This window comes from Amyelois transitella, chromosome 19, assembly GCF_032362555.1.
Source record: "Amyelois transitella isolate CPQ chromosome 19, ilAmyTran1.1, whole genome shotgun sequence".
In the NCBI taxonomy this organism is placed as follows: Eukaryota; Metazoa; Arthropoda; class Insecta; order Lepidoptera; family Pyralidae; genus Amyelois; species Amyelois transitella.
Window position 1 is genome coordinate 4,964,314 of NC_083522.1, and position 20,846 is coordinate 4,985,159.

At 35.3% G+C, this 20,846-nt stretch overlaps 1 protein-coding gene across 1 annotated transcript; it reads left to right on the forward strand.

Annotated features, from left to right (window-relative positions):
* Positions 1 to 5,083: 5,083 nt before the first annotated feature.
* LOC106132734 (ubiquitin-conjugating enzyme E2 R2) lies at positions 5,084 to 20,482 on the forward strand. Its single transcript, XM_013332250.2, has 5 exons — positions 5,084 to 5,704; positions 7,226 to 7,312; positions 16,274 to 16,506; positions 17,042 to 17,156; positions 17,884 to 20,482. Exons 1-5 carry the CDS (start codon positions 5,525 to 5,527, stop codon positions 17,995 to 17,997), a joined length of 729 nt encoding a protein of 242 aa, XP_013187704.1. The 5' UTR covers positions 5,084 to 5,524; the 3' UTR covers positions 17,998 to 20,482.
* The last annotated feature ends 364 nt before the right edge of the window (positions 20,483 to 20,846 follow it).

Sequence of the window (20,846 nt, forward strand, 5' to 3'; positions counted from 1 at the left end):
TTTCTTTATTTGAATGGTTGATAGTAGGAATCGAATGGTCTAGGTATCCTTGATGATCAAGTGTGTGTAAAAATAAAACTAAAATATTACTGTGTAACTAAAATATCTCTTAGGTCTTCACAAACATTAACAAGACATCTATACTTTTGTTAAACCACATAATTCATACCACAGAGAAACAGGAAATCATATTTATGCTTTTTTATTTATTTATTTTACCACGTAAAATGTACAACAGGTGGGCTTAATGCCACAAGGCATTATCTACCAGTCGAACCTTTCAACCAAACTGAGAAGGATGTACGGGTGGTGCGATAACTGTAATAGAAATAATAATAATAGGTTACTTAATATACTTACATTTACTATACATACACTACATATAATAAACATACACTACATATAATATACATACAAAAATATGCTTTGATAACATTCGAGAAATAAATATTTGAGTACGTATTTTATTTCCACACAGATTTGCTAGTGATAAAACACAGTTACCTAGCGTATGCCGGCTGTACATATTTGATCCTCCGCGCGCAAAATACCTTAAGAGGACTACAACAGCTATAGACGCGATAGGCTCATTATGCGATTCAAATGTATACGTGGCCTACCAGTAAGCCTCTTGACTACTGTCCCTGTGTACCCCTGGGTCAAAGACATATATAAGAATACTGGATTGACTGTGTCGGAAGAGCTTGGTGGGGCTTAGAGAGAACGAATAACTTCACTGATTGAGCTTTATTGGCAAATAGAATAATTAAATTTTGTACAATATGCGCGTTATCGATCAAGACCACGAGACGACTGGGAACGGAGGGGATTCGATCGCCAGTCGCTCTACATAAAAATGCAATTCAGCAAGTTGCATGTCGCTACAACTGCTTGATTGATATATCATCGCACAGCCCAAACCGCTGGGCCTTAAGACTTGAAATGTGGCATGAACCTTTTGTGGTGTAGAAGTGCACCAAGAGCGAGATTTCAGTGGGAAAGGAAATAAGCGGACTTTACATATCACTTTGGCGGAGTAGCGGGTGTACTGTGTAAGTGTGTGTGTGTGATGATGATGATGAAGATTTATATAACTAAAGGGATTCATTTAAATCGGCAGAAATATTTAATATATTAGATATAATTTTAATCATGCGTGAGGTTAACAGCACCTAGCATCAAAAGTGAAGAGTGAGAAAAAGGACCACACCATCTTGTTCCCATGGATGTTGTAAAAGGCGACTAAGGGATAGGCTTAAAATACAGGGATTCTTCTTTCAGGCTATGGGCTGGACTTGGCAACCTGTCACTGTTTGAATCATCGGTCCGGATCTATCATTGAGCCAAATAGCTGGGCCTGGCCTATAAGTTTTTTCGAGGCTGTTGGCTCTGTCTACCCCGAAAGGGATGTGATTATATATGTATGGATGCAAGAAATAAAAAGATGACGTCAGGTAAGTACCGAGAAGACATAAAATGTGTGGCACAGATCACCTCACATTTGCATAGAACTATGGCAAGACTTGTGGTTGGTGTATTGGAGCCTTCGTTGTAAGAAATTAGCCTTATTGCATTTTACTCTCTAGGTAGGTATTATTCGCATTCTGACCCGATTTTTTGTTCGAATTTTTTACATAAAATTTACTGTTTTATTTATACTGCCTCCGTTGCAACAGAAAATTAAAAATTACATCATCGTTTTCTTGCAAAAACTGTAGGTAATGCAAGTAGCAAGTATTATTCATATGCAAATAAATAAGTGAATCAACATTGCAGTCAAGGTTTTAAAAGGATAATGGTAAAAATAAATAGGTACCTACTTAATCAGAATCATAGTTTTCATAAAAATATGTAAGCAGGTAGTTCCTACCATTTTCTTATGTACCTAATAGTTTATAAAATATCTTTTAAATAGTGCCTTTAAAATATTTCCACAAAGATTTAGGTAGTTATCAACCTACCTACTCGCTTTTTTCTTTTCCTAAAATTTGAATTAGGACTCTGACTTTCTTGACTGAGCGCAATTACAAGTTACAAGTTCGGCAATGTTATTTAATTAGTTTAAAGCTAAGGAAAAATTTTGAAAATTCTCACTGGAACGATGCCCGGTGCAAAAACTAGTGGAGATGGTGCGTGGGTTGTAAACCCGTTGACGGCCTATACCAGGCTAGAGTGGGCGACACTTGAATCACGCGCCCACCTTCATTGTCTGGCTCAGTACAGCTGGTTCTGGTGCACCTCTCACAAATAAGTCCATTAATCAAGAAGATATAGGTGTAACGGCATATTTTTTAATCTCTGAAGGTTGAAATCTGGTAATGCTTTCAACTAGTCTGTGCTTAAGCCACACAAAAAAGGTAACATAAGACTGCTGTGCTGTACCTATTTACTTTCTTGGAATTACTTAGATACAGGCCAATCCACAAATAATGAGACGATACGACGACGGGCATATAGGCACTTTTCTGTGACCTCGTTTTAAATTAATGGGTTCTATACATAATTGCAGTTTAGCGTATAAATGAACTTCCGTCTGAATTTTTGTAAACGAGGTGATCTGAAGTTCTGGGGAGAAGACTAAAATTTAAGGAGGGCTTAGATAAAAATTGATGGCGAACAGAACTTTGTTCAGCAGTTGGACAGTACAGGCTAATCAAGAAATAACTTTACTAGATAACTCTTAAACGTAGGTACCGGTTAACCGATGAGATAAATTGAGGATTTTATTTTACTCAAATGTATAATGCACAGTAAATAATTGTGGTAGTGTCTGACATCCACCTACTCCTCGTGTGGGTTTCTCATAACTTATCCTTCTTAGAGGCTTCTGGTACCTACTGTTAGGAAGTTAAAATGTCTGTCTTGTCTATAATTGCTAGATAAATGTTGGTGACTGGTGATAACAATACAAATAAAAATAAACAATATAATAAACAGATCGAAGGATTCCCAGCATTTTAGACTCGTTTTGTCGTACATAAAAGGCCACTAAAATATGATGCAAAAAATTATATATATTTAAAGATCACATAGTGCAAAAGCTGTAAAGTTCCTTTGTAAACACTAGAGTGATGGAGGTTATGCAGGAGGCGTTTTGTACGTACGTTACGTGACTTACCCACTCCTCATTTGAAAAGGCGCATCAAGAAGAATCTCACTCCATTAACTTTTACAACATGTCGATAAGTGAAACTGTTCTTTTTTCTCTCAAAATTATAAAGCCTAGTTAATTGAAAACATACATCAAGCAACGTCTTTCTTCCAGACCCATCCTACCTCCTTTCTTTGACCCCGTTACGTGGCCAGAAATTTCTCCCGAACGTTAAGCGGTACAGATCGATAGGAAATGTGTCCCACACGATAGAGTACTCACCAAATGGACCAAACAAATCTAGGGTAAGTAGTGGATGGATCTGTACACTTGTGTGAGGAAAACAACTTGACGGAGTCGTCCGTTGGGCACACAAGAAGTTAATCTCTCCACCGGACTTGCCTAGAAGAGCACGACCACTCTAGCCAAGGCTGTATCGACCCAAAAAAAGTTTTTTTTATGAATTTTACCTGTCTGTTGTAGCTCTTCTGGATATGACGTGTGATACATGTGAATGTGTTTCGCTTATTGACAGATTCTAGCATAGCTGATGGCAATTGCTTTAAAATCGACTAAGCGATTAACTCCTAACACAGCTTGGCTTGACCCCGCAAGGTAAATAAGTTATGACATCATAAACCAACAGTATTCGCTGTCGTTGCTATATCGATCCCTTAGACAATGTTGAACTGAGATATTAAGAATAGCAAACCAAAATTTTGGTACCTAATTCAGATATTTACGTCATGCATTTATAAATTAATCAACATAAATAATAACAGTACCACGATGGACTAGGTAGACAAATGTGTACTTAGTATATCCATATTCATCCATACCTACTTTTTCATTTGAAGTTAAGTCATGCGATCGAACGAGCGATGAAGAAAATCGCCATGTGTAAGTTTTGCAATGTAAGTTATCGTCAAGTTATCTTTTTAAAGTAAGTGCCGTGTGGTTTCCGGCACCAATACAAAAAAGAATAGGACCACTCCATCTCTTTCCCATGGATGTCGTAAAAGCCGACTAAGGAGTAGGCTTATAAATTTGGGATTCTGCTTTTAGGCGATGGGCTAGCAACCTGTCACTATTTGAATCTCAATCCTATCTTAAAGCCAAATGGCTTGAACGTGGCCTATCAGTCTTTACAAGACTGTAGGCTCTGTCTACCCCGCAAGGGATATAGACGTGATTGTATGTATGTATGTATGTATGTTATCTTTTTAATAGGGGTAAACGATAAATACTTCAATATCAACCTACCCAAATCAGGTCGTAATAAGGTTCGATGCAAGCTAACTTGATAAGTTCGCGGTTGACTGCTTGTACCTACCTACTTTTAAGCCGCGGACACTGGCGACTTTTGAGTTTTCTTTGAACTTTTTTTTTACATTTAACTTTATTATTTTTCTCAAAGATTATACTCGTTTAATACATGTCCCATATTTTTTCAGTGATTTAGAAAGTTCTCCAATCATAAATTAAATAAATACCTAATTAGTGTTACTAATAAGTGTCATTAAGTGCGTATGCGTAAGTGCTTAATTACTTAATTAATTACACATATTAAACTAATATGTGTAATTAATTAAGTATCGCACTTTAATATGTTTAGGTATAATTATTTTATCATTCTTATTTTAAAAATAAACATAATTATGTCTGAAAATGGAATGTAAGGTTTGGTCAAAGGTAAAACAAGCCTAAATGTAAAACCTTAAAAGGGTTTTGTTTTACTAACGCCATCTATTTATAATTGCGAGAACTAAGAGAAAAGAAATAATGCCATCTAGTTATCACGAATACACATCATTACAATTTAAATTACGCCATCTAGGTTAAACTCACAGAACTTACTTCAAAAAAATGGTACATAATTTCATTGAAGATAAAAGTTTTAACATAAAACCTTAAAACTAGAATGAATGCTGCCAAATGTTTTCTATAATTTTCTAGTAGATGGCGCAACTTATATTTAAAGTCGATAGTATGGCCGCGTGCGTCACACGCTGCGCAATCAAGCACGGAAATAACTAAACAGCTGTTCTACAATATTCGGTCGGGCAACTCAGCAAAGCAGTATCTGTACGGTCACGCCAGCCAGCCGTTTTCCTTGGAGTCGTGATTGTTTGGACAGAATTGCTTTTGCTTTCTCATTATACTGGTAACCATCGTGTGGTTTGGACTATTCTTCCATTTTTCAACGTTTATTACTTCTTCGGTATTGGCGTTTGAAGTGTGTGAATCATAAAATAATCCGTGAGCTACTTTAGCGATATGTTTACCTAAATTCGTCGTTCGTTGTTATTGTGACTTGAGTTGTAATGCCTTGTGAATACGTGGACCGCGAGAAGAGTTCCCCAGTGTTATGTCAATAGAATCTCTCAAAAACAGTGTTTTAGATTGTAGTAGTATAGAAAATTGTTATTGACAATGTCTAATACCGTACCAACGAGTTCTGCCCTGAGGGCTTTGGCCTTAGAATATAAAAGTCTACAAGAAGAACCCGTGGAAGGATTCCGGGTAAAGTTACTTGGAGAAGACAATTTGTTTGAATGGGAAGTCGCTATTTTTGGTCCCCCAGATACACTTTATCAAGGTGGTTATTTCAAGGTAAGGAACAAAACCCCTTTTCAAAATTAACTTGGAATTCATTAGAGACATTTGTCTAACTAGCTTCTATTGTTTTCTACCAAGACACTTTTTTTTCTAATTGGGTTTTATAATGTCAAGCTAATGGTTATTTGCAATGCAACTTTAGATGAGTTCATGAAAAGGCATGAATGTATGCAGTGTGGATTATGGCACTTTAAAATAGACCCACTCCATATCTTTCCCATGGATGTCGTAAAAGGCGTCTAAGGACTATTCCTACAACCTACAAGAGGTATCACAAGTTTATAAGCATAGGCTTATAAACTTGTGATTCCTCTTGTAGGTGATGGGCTAGCAACTTGTCATTATTTGAATGTCAATTCCATCATAAAGCCATACAGCTGAATGTAGCCCTTTAGTCTTTTCAAGACTGTTGGTGTCGACCCTGCGAGGGATATATGTAGTCATAATGTTTGTATGTATGTATGCATGAATGCAGTATCAGAGCAGTTCCTGATCATAGACCTATAAAATTAAATATTTTTCAAAAGTAAATATACAGGCCGTTCTTGAGATTAGCCTGACAAACATACCAATAGTATTATATTGCAGTATCTGTGCAATGTAGTATTTCTATGAAGTATGTGTTTAAAACCTAGACTTTTCAATGAGGTATTTTTAAAAAGTATAATACAAGCAGTACTACTGTGTGTCTGCACCGAGTTCTTGCCGCTGTAATGGCGGGTTAACCATGGTCTAGCCGGAGAGAAGCTGGTTACACTTAGGTTCAAACCAACTGAGAAGGACTACACCTTAGTCTGCCAGTAAATCCAGCACAACCTAGGTCCTTCTGTTCAGGTGTCCATGATAGATTTCACCAACTGTTCATTTAAAACCCAATAAATACCTTTATATTGCCACCCTTTGAGTAAAGCTGTAACATCTAAAAACTTAGCATATTTATTTGTGCTATTTTTACAAAAGTATGTAAAACGTCACGTCGTCGTGTATGGACGTCCTGGTAAAGGGTCAAAAGGTCAAAAGTACCCAAAACCGCCGAGCTTGCATGAAGAGAGTTATGAATGTGGATGAAGCGAAGGAAATATGCAGAGATTGTGGCAAGTGGAAAGAGGTAGTCTCTGCCTACCCCTCCGGGAAAGAGGCGTGATTTTATGTATTACGTATGTAAAACCTAGCAGATGCAATAAGCATTACCTTCTGACAAAGTATTATCAGAAGGAAATGCTTGTTGGACTGAACTTGTTTTTGCTAAGATACTATTTCCATATACTTTTGAGTCTATTTGATGGAGACAATGGGAAACTGCAGAACTGGCAGCTTCCTTGCTCAAAGTCAAAAATATAAACACTATCAAAAATATTTTCTGACTACATATATATGTATATTACTACATCATTAAGATACAAAGACTTTGTAGAGTAGTGATAGGTTTCCCATATACATGTATGTATAAATAAAATATTTATAAAGAGTTCAGTAAAAATAAATGTTATATATTATTAATTTCCTTTGTTTCAGGCACATATGAAATTTCCCCCAGACTACCCATACTCACCGCCATCCATTAGGTTTTTAACAAAAGTTTGGCATCCAAATGTATATGAGGTAAGTTATCAATAATTTTTTATGTAAATAAGATATTTACTATCAATAACTTCAGTTTCACTTTCTCTCTTGATGTCACATTTCCAATTGCACATTACATTCCATTAAAGATATACCGATGTTGATGTTTAAGCGGACAACTTGTTTGACCCTAAATCTTTATAGGTATTGAAAATTGTTGATGCAGTATTTGCCATAGTGTTTTTGTCCATATACCTAATACAGATAGTTCACGAGGTTAGTCGCAAGGTACACTATTCCTTCCACACTTTGAAGTCTCCAAAATTTTTGCCCCTTCAAAGAAAAGTTTCCTTATGCCAATCCCTCATGCTTCCTCTCCTCGACTATGCTGACGCATGCTTCTTGGATGCTACCGAGGTACTCCTTGATAAACTTGAACGTCTACAGAATTTGTGTATACGATTCATTTTGGCTTCAAGAAATATGATCACGTATTAGAGTTTCGCAAGCAACTAAAATGGCTGCCCATTTCTCAGCGTAGAAATATGAGAATACGTTGCCGCCTTCTTTTTACTATTCTCTGTAATCCCACTTACCCTTCATACCTGCGCAACCGCTTCACCTTTGCTTGTCCTGTCGATACTCCATGCAGGTCCCATCGTAGAACCATGCTTAAACTCCCAATAGCTACATCGTACGGCCACTTTCTCTTACTCCTCTGTCCATGCTGTTAGATTGTGGAACTCATTGCCTCCCGAGATACGTGACTCTAAATCACTGTCCTAATTTAAAAAAAATACGTAATTAATAATTATTACCTCTCCAAGCCTTGTTAATTTGATATATATATTGTATGTATTTTATTTATGTATTTCTATAATTCTTCTGTGTTCATAAATTAGTAAATAAATAAATAAAGTTATCTCTAAGAAGCTGATTGAGGTATCTCGTGATCAGAGGGCTGGAAATTTCTTAGGTCAAAGAGTAAGCATTGTCATTCAACGTGGCAATGCTACCAGTCTTCTGTCTTCCATTTAAAGGGATTACACAATTTATAAATTTAATTTCAGCTTATTTTTTTATTGATAATCGTAACTCTACTTACATACATGCAAGTATTTATATAGCTTTACAAAACCCGAAAGGACGGGTGGAGTAGTCCTATTCTAATCTAATTGGAAACCACATGGTGATATAAATTTTCTGGCAATGCCATAATCTCATATTAAAAAGGCTTTACCTGCATTATTTAATCCTAAAAAAGTTTGTTTCCAAAAAAAATAATTTCAATTTATTCTGAACGGGCTCTTTTCGAATTCTTAGTAAGGACACAATACTCACAGATTGAAATAAGCATGAGAATTGGCGGACAATAGCAATTGTTCCTATAAGCTAACAGGTTACTGTTACTATTCTTGAAGTGAACATTTAACTTTGGATGACGATTGTGGTTTACGCCATTTTTTGGTTAGTTGGTTACTCAACTGCGGTGCAAAAGTACCCTCAACCATTGTAGCGCTTCACTCCATTCACTGGGCTGTGTTTGAAGTTGTAGGATAGATTATTTATTACGTTTCTGCTTTATGCTGCTTTATTTATGCTTAAAACTTATCGTTCTTGAGACATAGAATAGAAAACCTTATAGTAAAACATTGAATAGTAGGGATGGTATCTGAGAAATCAAGAATTGAGAGAAACACACCTGCCTAATAAGACGATTTCCAGATGCGAACCAAAGATGTCAATATCATGTCAAATATATATTTTTATTTTAAATGCATCTATTGATGGCTCCATTAGCACAAGAGACCCGAAATATAAAAATGCTATAAATATCAACCTAATATATATGCATAATTACCGACCTTGCGTGAACAGTGATTTGGATTTCTGTTGATGTATGTACCTATAACATATGCAACTCTATAATTAATTGTTTAAAAACATTGACTTACTAACCCACATTGTATTAGCATTGTACTTAGCTAGCACATCTACACTAAGTTGTACTTTCTTAATTACTGTTTGGCTGAATCTGATATCTCTCGCAAATCTTATGTAGATTCTCCAAGAATCATTTTTTCAAGAAATCTTTTTTTGGGAAGTCAAATCTTGGTAAGTACATACAGAATCCTAATTAAAATTCCAAAAAAAGTATAGAATACCCAGGACAGGAATGCTGAAGCTGATATTCTATCAGAAGTTTTATCTTGTGGAGATTTTTAATTCTCTAAATATTTACTCAGCCTGAAAATCTTATTTTAATAAAAGTTTTAATTTAGTCTTTAATACACTGGGGTACGCCCACGGCTCCACCCGCGTAAACCGAAAAATCCCGGTTTTACCCATTGCCGCTGGAATTTCGCAAAATTATTAGCGAATGTATTTCATATACGACATAGATGATGGAATTTTCTTTTTAGGCGTACTATTCCTTATCCCAAAGCTTATTTATCTATTAAATTTATCTTACTCAATAGGCTATTTGACAAAGTTCTAAAAACTATCTTAGGGTATTTATTTGTTTATAAGGAGCCCTACAAAAATACTTTTCTGCCTTTATTACAGCTATTTTATTAAAAAATCGAAAAAGAAAATGAAATATTCAAATATGCCGCCAAAACGCGACTTTTAGCAATATGGCGGCCATGGCATGCAGTGACGTGAATTTCGTGTAAATATCATACAAAGCTTGTTGGTGTTTCGAAAAGTTTTGATTTTCTCTTGTTTTATTTAACTTGTGCCACGTCATATGTGTGAAAATTATTAAAATGAGTTCCTATAAATGTTGTGCAGTGCCTCAATGCACTAATACAACAATAAAATCTCCTACGACACTGTTTTTTTCTAAGCCGATGGATTTGAATATTCGCAAGAAGTGGTTTCAGATCATGATCTAAGATCAGTGGTTACCAAGATATACTTACATTGATGTTTTCACATTCCTCAGTTCGGCAGCATAGAAATCTGGATTGTCTTTGAAGAAGACAATCCAGATTTCTTCTTCCAACCATTATTGCGTCCACTTTTGGTAGGTTTCGACTGTCAGCTTTCGCGGAATTGGTTTCTATTATTAAATACCTATGTTACCTGAGTAATCCTGAGCGATCAAACACTTATAAAATCTTGAAAAATAATAGCGTACACTAAGGAACGGTACGATCTACAGTCTGTTTATGGATAATTGACGTCATAATAGAAATAGCCAATCACGTTCGTTTTTAGTCACGTGACAGCGGCATATAAAAACCTAATTTTCTGAGACGGATTTTGTTTAAATAGTGCAATATTTTTATCTCGCGTTATTACAAATCGCTCCAAAAAAATAATATTAAGACTGATGACATAAAAGAAATTTATATTTTTAATACAGTCAAATAGCCTATTGTACTACTTTATTGTTATTTGATGTAGGTAGTCCTTAAATTAAATTTAGAACTTCCTAGTCCTATAAAGAGGACTCTTCCGTTTTCATATCAAGAGTAAAGCAAATTATGAAACGTTTATCTGTAAGTATAATTTTAATGTCTTCTAATTTCCAATGTTTGTCTTTCTTTACCGAAACCGACCTGACCAATATTCTAGCATAAATACGTAGTAAAGTAAAGGATATTTTGCTTTTCAATTTGTCATCACAAAATAAATGCAAAGTAGCGGTTTTCCGCGGTAACCGAACAGCACCGTTAGATTTAGTTAGATGACTGTATTGATGACGGGTCGCAAGTCGCAACCAACGCCCATGCGAAAATAATGGAACAAATTGAAACCACGGGGTCGTCTTGCCAAAATTCTGATTCATTTATGTATAAGGTAAATGCCATGTACCTATCTGTTATACTTAACAACAACGTGAGATTTGTACCCGTGGACGAATTACTAAATGTACTGCGTAGTCACGTTTTCTCCTTATTTCGAATTTAGGAACTTTGACTTTGAAAATGTGCCAAACTTTTTAAGATCTGCTGCCTGTCTCACATTTACTATCATAGGAACCATAAGTAACACAACTGTTTACAAGTCCTCTTTCGTAATCAATTCTTAACTTTACTTGAAAAATAAAAGATAAATCATATTGAAAGATAGCATTGCGCATTAATGAAGTAAATTCCTATTAATCTTTTTAGTATCTACGATAGTTGCATTGTTTGTGGGCTATCAAATATGTGCGAATACAATATACTTTATGATATATATAATTTATAGCAACCGATCTTCACTCATAGCTTCATTGCAAAAACTTCGCAGGACAAGATTATAGTCTCCTTCTGGTTGAATGACCTATACGTCATGCCATGATGCCATCGAAGGCTCAACCTACAACCAAAAATTTTAATTTGTACACATTATCACCTTTAATTTATTATTAAGATTTCTATGATTCAATTATAATACACTTAGGATTTGTTAAGCTTCTATATTTAAATAATTATAATGTATCACAATATTTTTGTCAACCAGCAGGTATTACTATGTTATCGTAGGTATATGAAGGTACGTGTAAAAAAATAATAAGATACAAACAAGTTTATTTGGCACAACATCAAAATGGATTTGATTTCCTCGTGGAAAACGTCTTTGAAAAGCGTTCGCTGTTGGCACACCCTCGGCCTTGGGGTAATTAACCTTATTCCTGATCTTGTGGACCTGCGTCGCAGTGACCGCACTGAACTTGTGCTACATTCACACGCGTCTCTTTAAATAACGCGTTACACCAATCTGGTACCCAAACTGCGACCGTGCCAATTTCTCACACTTTTTTCTAGCCATGTGATCGCTTTTCAAATGTCTACCAGCAGCATATTTCTAAAGAAATTGTTAAATGAGATGTCAATATTCGTTAAAATTAATAGTTTCTTGAGTTGATATGCCACAAAGACCGAAGATTACCATAGCAGTTGTTAAGGCGGGGGCGCGCTTCCGTAGCTGTTGTGCGTCAGCGGGCCTTCAACCCGCCGCCGACTCGCCAATCCAAGGTCCCGAGCGGGCGAATCACACCAATTGTCGACAAAAACTATCCCTTATCCGAAATGCACTTTTCAGATCGCCACAAGCCAAAACATAAAACTGCCTTACTCTGAAGCATTAGAAATCAACATTAACTATAATAGACATACAGAATCTAGGTCAAACAGAAGACCTTTCAATCAGAACAATCGATGCTTGATACGCTATTGTAATCTAAAACATTTTGAACATACTGATGTTTCTAATCAAAAATAATTAAGAAATAAGCCTAGTTAAATTTTGGATATAGTTAAAGTTATTGCAAATATTTGATACTTATACATGTTCTGGTTTTGGTCAAAGATATTTCAGTGTCGTGTGGTTCCTGGCACCAATATAAAAAAATAATAGGACCACTCCATTTCTATACCCATGGATGTAAAAGGCGAATAAAGGATAGACTTATTAAATTGTCGCTTTTTTACATATATATCTCAATTCTAATATTAAGCCTAACAGCTGTACGTGGCCTATCAGTCTTTCAAGACTGCTGGCTCTGTCTTCCCCGCAAGGGATATAGACGTGATTACGTGATATGACATTTCAGAACATTCTTTGAGAAGGAATTATATAAAAGTTTTTACATAGATAATACTTTCTTGGCCTTGCCTCTGATTTGAACAGAAAATTTTTAAAGGAAACCTCAATGCCAAAAACAATCGTAAACAGTATTTTCGAAGTATTTCCCGATATAGGGGTCGCACACGCATTTTCTTTGTGAGGAAGCGCGCACTGAACCGGTGGCATATTTTTAGCCAAGGGCGACGCTCTTTGGCTATATGGACGAGGTGCTTTTGCCTTTATGCTCTATCACCGTGACTGTTGATTACGATTTACACATTTTGTAATAATTCTTGGTTTACAATGCAATTACCTTGATTATTAGAACTTCCATAACAGTTTCAAAAAGTCAGATTTATTTAGTTTTGGCTGATGGGAGATAGTATTAAACCACAAAGCATGATTGTCTAATAGAATCTAATTCTGACTACAGGTGACAGACTGTTACGTAGCGAGATGCGTAATTTGGCAGATCGGTAGTGTTTATATGATGAAACACTTATAAAACAAAACTCTTGCGAACCTGTAGGTAAAAAAACGCCGTAAGTACGATGTGCTGAAACTTAACCGGACAGCACAAAATAATTGCGGTGTAAAATGAATTCTGTTGGAAAGCAATTATAACAAATATTTACACAGAGCTCCTAGCAAGTTAAACTTGTTTGAATAACACAGCAGGCTGAGACAGCCGCGCCAGGACCGTTACTACTAACTAGCACTTTCACTATGCCATTGTAATTCGTCTTTTTAAACTCTCAACACTCGTTGCGTTTACCGTTTTCATATTTAAGAGTTTTTGTATTGTACAAGAAAAAAAATTATAGCCATAGAGTAAATTTTGTTTATTAATTCGTTGAAGTATAACTATAAGGTCGAACTTATAAACTATTATTAAGTATTCTGTTTGAATGTGGGGCGTAGCTATTAGAGCAAATTGATGTCCCAAATGTGCAGGTTAAATAATAGCTGATAATAATATATATATATATATATATATATATATATATACATATTGAATCAGAATATTCAGTAACAATTTAAATTCAACTACGTCTTTTGGAAACGTTAGGTTTGTTTTTTCACAATTCATTTATTTATGCCACATTAAAGCAGCAAGGCGTAGCTTTATAGTCAGTTGGAGGTCAACCATTTTCCATCTTATTCGAACAAACAAATTTAATTCATTCATCTTGAAAGAAAACGTCGAAGCTTGTTTGAAATTTCCTCATCGGTTATCGCAACTGCAACGCAATAACAGTCTGCCATTACATTCTGTAAAATGGTTACGTTAATAAAATCGTGAGAAAGCGTTACTGAAGCCATTATTTTTATTACTGAAGAGTAATTAAGTCATCCTGTGTCTGCGTTTTAAGTTAAAACAACAAGGCATTATCATGATGCAGAATGCAATGTAGGCCAAACGAATCGGAGTAGGCCAGTACCCGTATGCATTACAAAACATTTGATGCGAGATACAGCTAGTTGAGAAAATGAAGTAACCTTCACGAGTCGGTGGGCAGATTACGATACAAATGGGGTTGGCTTGTGCGGTCGTCAAGGGCAGGCGGAGGTAAAGGTAAGCCTCTGAGTATCGCAATGCCGCTTCCGTTATCACCTTAGCGAGACATGGAAGTATGAGTAATATTCATGTAGAAACAGGCGTGAAACTGGGATTACGACTAAAATACAATAACATCAAATGCATACACAGAACTGTAACACACGTCGTGTTACAGTTCTGTGTATGCATTTGATGTTTTCTATTTTGAATATTGATCAGATAAATATGAAGTAAATGAAGAGTAAATGTTAACAGTCCAATGCAGGTAGCACTGACATTTACAATATTTTTATATTTCCACATTTTTCTCCAGTTGTTTGTGAATAAATGTTAAAATATTTTCGCATTGTAAACTTCTATTTAAAGCTCGTTTGGGAAGAATTTTTTTATGACTGACTAACTTTTGAAATTGGCCTACTCTTAACCGTAATGGTTAAAGGTCCACCAGTTGAGACTAGTGACAAAATCGATTGGGGAAGGACACAGACCTTATAACAAACGTATATATTATTTTTAATCATTTACCTCTCCTGCTATTTGTATTTCACAGTTTGAGATTTATTTCATATATTCAGTTATTTTGGTTATCTGTCATCATAACTAATAGTGCGATGGAAAATGTGCAGTATTAACAATACAAATATACAATTATAAATGTAATCGCACGTTGTCCTGAGCAATGTACTTTGTTTGTGTCGATAAACTCTGCTAATGGCGATAACCTTTGTGTGAAAAACGCCAAAATGACGCGCAAAAATTATGGTTTTTTGCATTTGTGTAGCTTCCTTAACTGATTTTACATAAGTACTTTTCCTAAAGTAGCGCGCAGACAATTTGATTTGTAACTAGCTTTTACCCGCAGCTACGCCCGCGCGAATTTATCGCCACCTCTAAAAGAATACAAGTTTTTCGCAAATACCACGGGAACTGTAGTTTAGACGCGAATAAAATGTAGGTACCCTTTCTCCAACTCCAGACTCTTAATTATATACGCATTTTAAGAAGATTGATTCTGTAGTAGCAGTACCTACAGCGTGAAGAGATAACAAAAAAAATAATTCTTAACTTACTTTCGCATTTATAATATTTGAATACGTTTATTTTATTTGCGTTACAATTTCAAATATCATGCTACTCGATATTAAAATCTCAAACGAGAAAATTGAAAGATCGACGCAGAAAGTTTTTGCGCAGATAGGTAGATTTTATTTACAGCTATCTGTTTGTTAGCTCGATACTTATGTTCTTATTCTATAAATAACAATTCTAGTGAAATTGCTATTGAAAAATCCAACATGTGTTGCACGTAAGCGTTGTTATGACGACTTGCGATATATATCGGAGGCAACAATGGATTTATGTAATTTCGAGTTACGCATGCTTATACGTTATGCGTAACGGAAACAAAATCTGCAACAGTGCATCACTTTCTTCACGGTATATCTTCCTATAATCCAAGTAAAGAAAAATATATAAAAGCAATAATCACGCACAAAACAAAACTACCCACTTACACATAAATGTGACACCAGGTGATCAACATTGAAAATTTGTCAATAAATATTTCAAAACATAAAAATGTACATTGCATTGATGTATTTTTTAAAACTACTTACGGGTATTTTCTTTACTATAAGTAGGGATACTTGATAGTCGTCGATTGGCCATATACTCGTAAGAATGTAGGGCCCCCAGGGAAAACCTTCTCAGATCTGTCATCCATTAACTACTGAATTATATACTTACATACCTTCTTAGTCCAGTTTCTTTCTTCGTGGCATTTCTACGCTGCGACAGCGTAGAAATCTTTTTGGTCTTCCACTACTAGGATTTCAATATGCATGTAAGTTTCTAATGAACTACATCCATTCCAGAACGGTGATCTCTGCATATCGATACTGCACCCACCGGTGGACGACCCGCAGTCGGGAGAGCTGCCCTGCGAACGCTGGAACCCCACGCAGTCGGTCCGCACGGTGCTGCTCTCAGTCATATCGCTGCTGAACGAACCCAACACCTTCAGCCCGGCGAATGTCGACGCCAGCGTCATGTACCGCCGTTGGCGCGACTCCAAAGGGAAGGATAAGGAGTACGAGAATATTATCAGGTTAGTGTGAAGTTGACGTTGTTGAAAAGGTGCAGTTTGTTACCGCTTCTCCTGCACTGACGCCTTGGAAGCGGCAGTAAACTTAGTTTTAAGTAATTTATTTGACGTCAACCAATGTTGTTAAACCATACGTTTTGACAATTATTAAGCGGTATGAAGTATCCTATAATAATGAATAAATATTTTGAATTTGAATTTGAGTTAGTAAAACATAAGTTCAGTCCCCAATCAAGCCGACCTAAACCCCGAAGCATTGAGCGTGTGCAGAGGAAGCAACTAGAACACGAAAAATTAGACAGCGAGTAAGCTTTAATTCCATTTCCTTAATCAAGTTTACACCTAATGATTACCGAATAGTACATTCCACACTCTGTTGAAGTCCCTGTTGGAAAGTGCAATAGGCGAAAGGAAAAATCATCTCATATTGAGAGATTTGTCCAAAAAATCTCTTACGTTCAAAATATTATTTGTTGATAAATAATATAGGTTTCCAACTAAGACAATTAACAGTAACAAGATTCAAATTGTTTTTCAGAAAACAAGCCCAAGTGGCGCGGATGGAAGCGGAAAAAGAAGGCATAGTTGTACCTCTTACGTTAGAAGATTATTGCATTAAAACTCAGGTGAAGGCGACGACGCAAGAGCCGCAGGTGATTATCATATCTTATTAATGATCAAAACATATATTTTTAACATATTATTTATCAAAATTCCTTATTTATGTAACTTAAAATATTAGCCAAATAAAATGCTAACTTTGATTTTTTGCAATTACGTTGCCGTGTGGTTCCCGGCACTAATAGAAAAAAGAATAGGACCACTCCATCTCTTTCCCATGAATGTCGTCAAAGGTGACTAAGGGATAGGCTTATAAACTTGGGATTCTTCTTTTAGGCGATGGGCTAGCAACCTATCACTATTTGAGTCTCAATTCTACCTTAAAGCCAAATAGCTAAACGTAACCTATCAGTCTTTTCAAGACTGTTGGCCCTGTCTACCCCACAAGGGATATAGACGTGATTATATGTATGTACGTTACATTTAAAATACGTACGTAACGTTTCAGTTGCGCTGAATTTTATTTGCCCAATGAAGCGATTGACCCGTTGGCTAACCGGATTTCATGTTTGAGATAATGTATGTAATCAGACCAATTTTACATACAAACTGATGCTCAAACCTAGCCTAACTATAACTAATAATGTTAAGATAAACTATATTTTGCAGCAGCATCGTTTCGGTATTAAAGTACCATCAACTAATGGTGCGTTTGAGCATTTTGAGATTAATTTTTTATTTTAATTCATGATTACAGATAGAAGTATGTAAGAGCAATTTTTTTATTTTTTTCTAATCGAATTTTTTATATAATTTCAGTTGGACATGACAGACTTCTATGACGACGACTATGACGATCTAGATTCTGATTCCGACGAGGAGCTGGAAGGCGGTGACGGGGACGGGGATGACAGCGGCAACGGCGAGTCGTGAGGACCCCCCCGCGCCCCGCGCGCGCCCTCTCCCCCCGCCATCTCACGCGGCAGCGGACGGACCACACGACAACTGTAACCTCATACTTATTGTGAAAGGGCCCTTCAACAAAAATTGCCAGAGACAACGATTATTTTTTTTATTCAGTGTGAAATTTGACCCGGAGTCGCATGTTTTATCGTTAGTTTGCGTGCACGCTTTTTGTCATGAAAAACCATAGACAGAGAAAAAAAGACAGACGGAGTTAAAATGATTTGTGCTTCATTTTACCGTAAAATTCCAGCCGCCATAACAATGCCTAACTTTTCAAGCCACCCTCCGTCCGCTTTTTTTTATGTCTATGAAAAAACATTTTGAAAGAATTAATATCTATTTCTAAACATAAAAACCATTTTAGCGGAATAAAATTTACTCCTTTTAGTAAAAAAAGTGAGATCTTTTTAATTTTAAAATCAATGAAAGAAATAAGATGAAGCAATGTTTGAGTGGCATAAACGAATAATTAAATAATGGTACAGGCTTGAACCGACATAAATATAGACAGAAAAAAGGTACAAACTAAATTTATTTTCTGTGATCAATTTTTTTTGTTATATTTCTTTAAAGTAGAGCACTTGACTACTGATACATTCTATCTAACCTTCAGAATTAATTTGTGTCGAAATTAAGGTTTCACGATCATTCCATCATGTAAGCCTTTAATGTTCTTCTTCTTATTTCTTCATAGTGTGTGTATTACTTCTAAATATTTCAATGCTTGCCATCCCTTTAAAAAACATTTTCCAATAATGGTACTGCCTAAGTTGTCGTTGTTATTTGCAAATTTTAAGTTTTTATGCAAAAATTTACATCATCATCGTAATTGTAAACGAAAAGTTGAATGCCGTAATTTTTTGATGCCAAATCGATATCGTTTTGTAACGGAGGCAGTGACTTGCATTACATATATTTTTCACAGACAAGAAAAAGCCATTCTTGAAAGCCAGCTTTTTTTTATATTACATTGAAACTACAGGCTCTGCCTATTTGTCTATATAACATACACGTCGCTGGGTAGCAAGGAATTGGCTTGGAATCCAAAGCTATTTTAAAATAAATTAAGGCCCTATTATTTTAAGAGTATATTAGGCATTGATTGGATCTAAATAACTTGGCTAGCAGTATAATCATTTTATATATTACTATTTTACATTTTCCTTGTCCTAATATTAAATTTATATAGCTTGGGAATGTCTATGTACGATTTACGAACTGGGCTACGCCCGCATATAGCCTACGATGCATTTTATCGTTTTGTATTAAAGAAAAATGGCTGAAACATGCGCCATTTCAGACAATAATACGACTTCAGTGCGCAGACAAAGTCAGCATCATGTAATGTAAAAATATTTACCGACTTATTTAAAAGTGCTCCAATATTATATACTTGAACATATTTTACAGCGAGAAAATGTTCTGTAGGACAGAATGTGTGTAGGTAACTTGATATGTTCGTGTTTATATGACCATACAACTTATAACTGTATGCAGATTCCTCATACGTCGTCCGTACTCGCCGCTTGAACTGGATAGCTAAATGTAATAACAATTAAATATATGAATATAACATCTCTTTTGTTTAAATAGACATTATTAGTATGTTCTCATTCAATTCACTACGTTAATTTAGTTTCCTTAATTAGAAGCCCATTATTTTGTCGGGTTATATGCGATGAATGTACTTGTCAGTAGAAATAATTACCTACAAGACTTCTGTGATTGTTAACATTGATGTTACAATTATTTTTATATGTTTAGTTTAATTTTATAGTTTATAAACACGTGATGCGTACTTCATTTTCCTTTGGTTTTGTCAGCCTATTTGAATTCAGTTTTGTTTTTTTTTTTTGTAAAATATGAAGTTTATATTCACAAGATCATTTATTTGATATGTGTCTAAATTATTTCAGTTTTCTAAAAATCAAATGTACAGAGATTGTAAAATTTCTTTGTTTGGTGGGTATGCTCAAATCATGAAATAAAGCTAAAGAAAATATGGTATAAATATTAAGATATAATAAACTAGAGTATGTACATGCATATAATTATTTTAGTAATTCGTGAACGAAATTGTAATGTACATTTAATACTTCCTAAGTAAATAAATAATTATAATAACTAGTGTGCACTAAGTTTAGCGAAAAGTTTAGATTAGTACTGACTGTTCCGCAGTTTTGGCTTCTAAATTCCGACAGAAACTCGATGTATCGTATTAGATATTCATTACTAATATACGTATATTTAACACGTTAATGTACCTAATGTTTGTTTATCACAGTTTATTTTGTGAAGCTGTACGAAAAAATCGTCCAAAACTTATCAATTAGTTAAAAATAGATTTAAGTTACAGTGTAAGTGGTTTGGAAATCAATATAGGAAATTTCACGAGAGCGTTAATTACATTATAATTATAATATTTAATAAACAGAATGTGTTTGGATGAGAATACGTTATTTTGTTTTTGCAACCTATTAAAAACAGTCATTAACTATTTTCACAGCAACAACAGGTATTAACTATTTTCCAATAAAGGAAGAATGGTTATGGCATAGTATTTTATACGTGGGTACTAAAGAGTTAAGTCAAGGCCGAGTTCGACCCACTAGGGACCAGTACAGTCCCCTGCATTTATACTTTTTATTTGGAAAAATTCCTAGTTTAAACTTTTTGAATGGAAATGTTCCCAAAATATGTGAATTGTTATCTAAGTTGACAGTGTCGGTCGCCGATTTCATCCAATACCATGCCAACGAAGTTAAGGTTGTGGAGTCTTAACTTAGACACACGTTTAGTACCTTTATTTTTTATTA

Bases quoted from the DNA above. Each gene is read 5' to 3' on its own strand.
- LOC106132734 (XM_013332250.2), top strand. From the start codon at position 5,525: ATGTCTAATACCGTACCAACGAGTTCTGCCCTGAGGGCTTTGGCCTTA. The intron at 16,507-17,041 runs GTTAGTGTGAAG...ATTGTTTTTCAG, and splicing joins GAGTACGAGAATATTATCAG to AAAACAAGCCCAAGTGGCGC. The intron at 17,157-17,883 runs GTGATTATCATA...ATATAATTTCAG, and splicing joins CGACGACGCAAGAGCCGCAG to TTGGACATGACAGACTTCTA.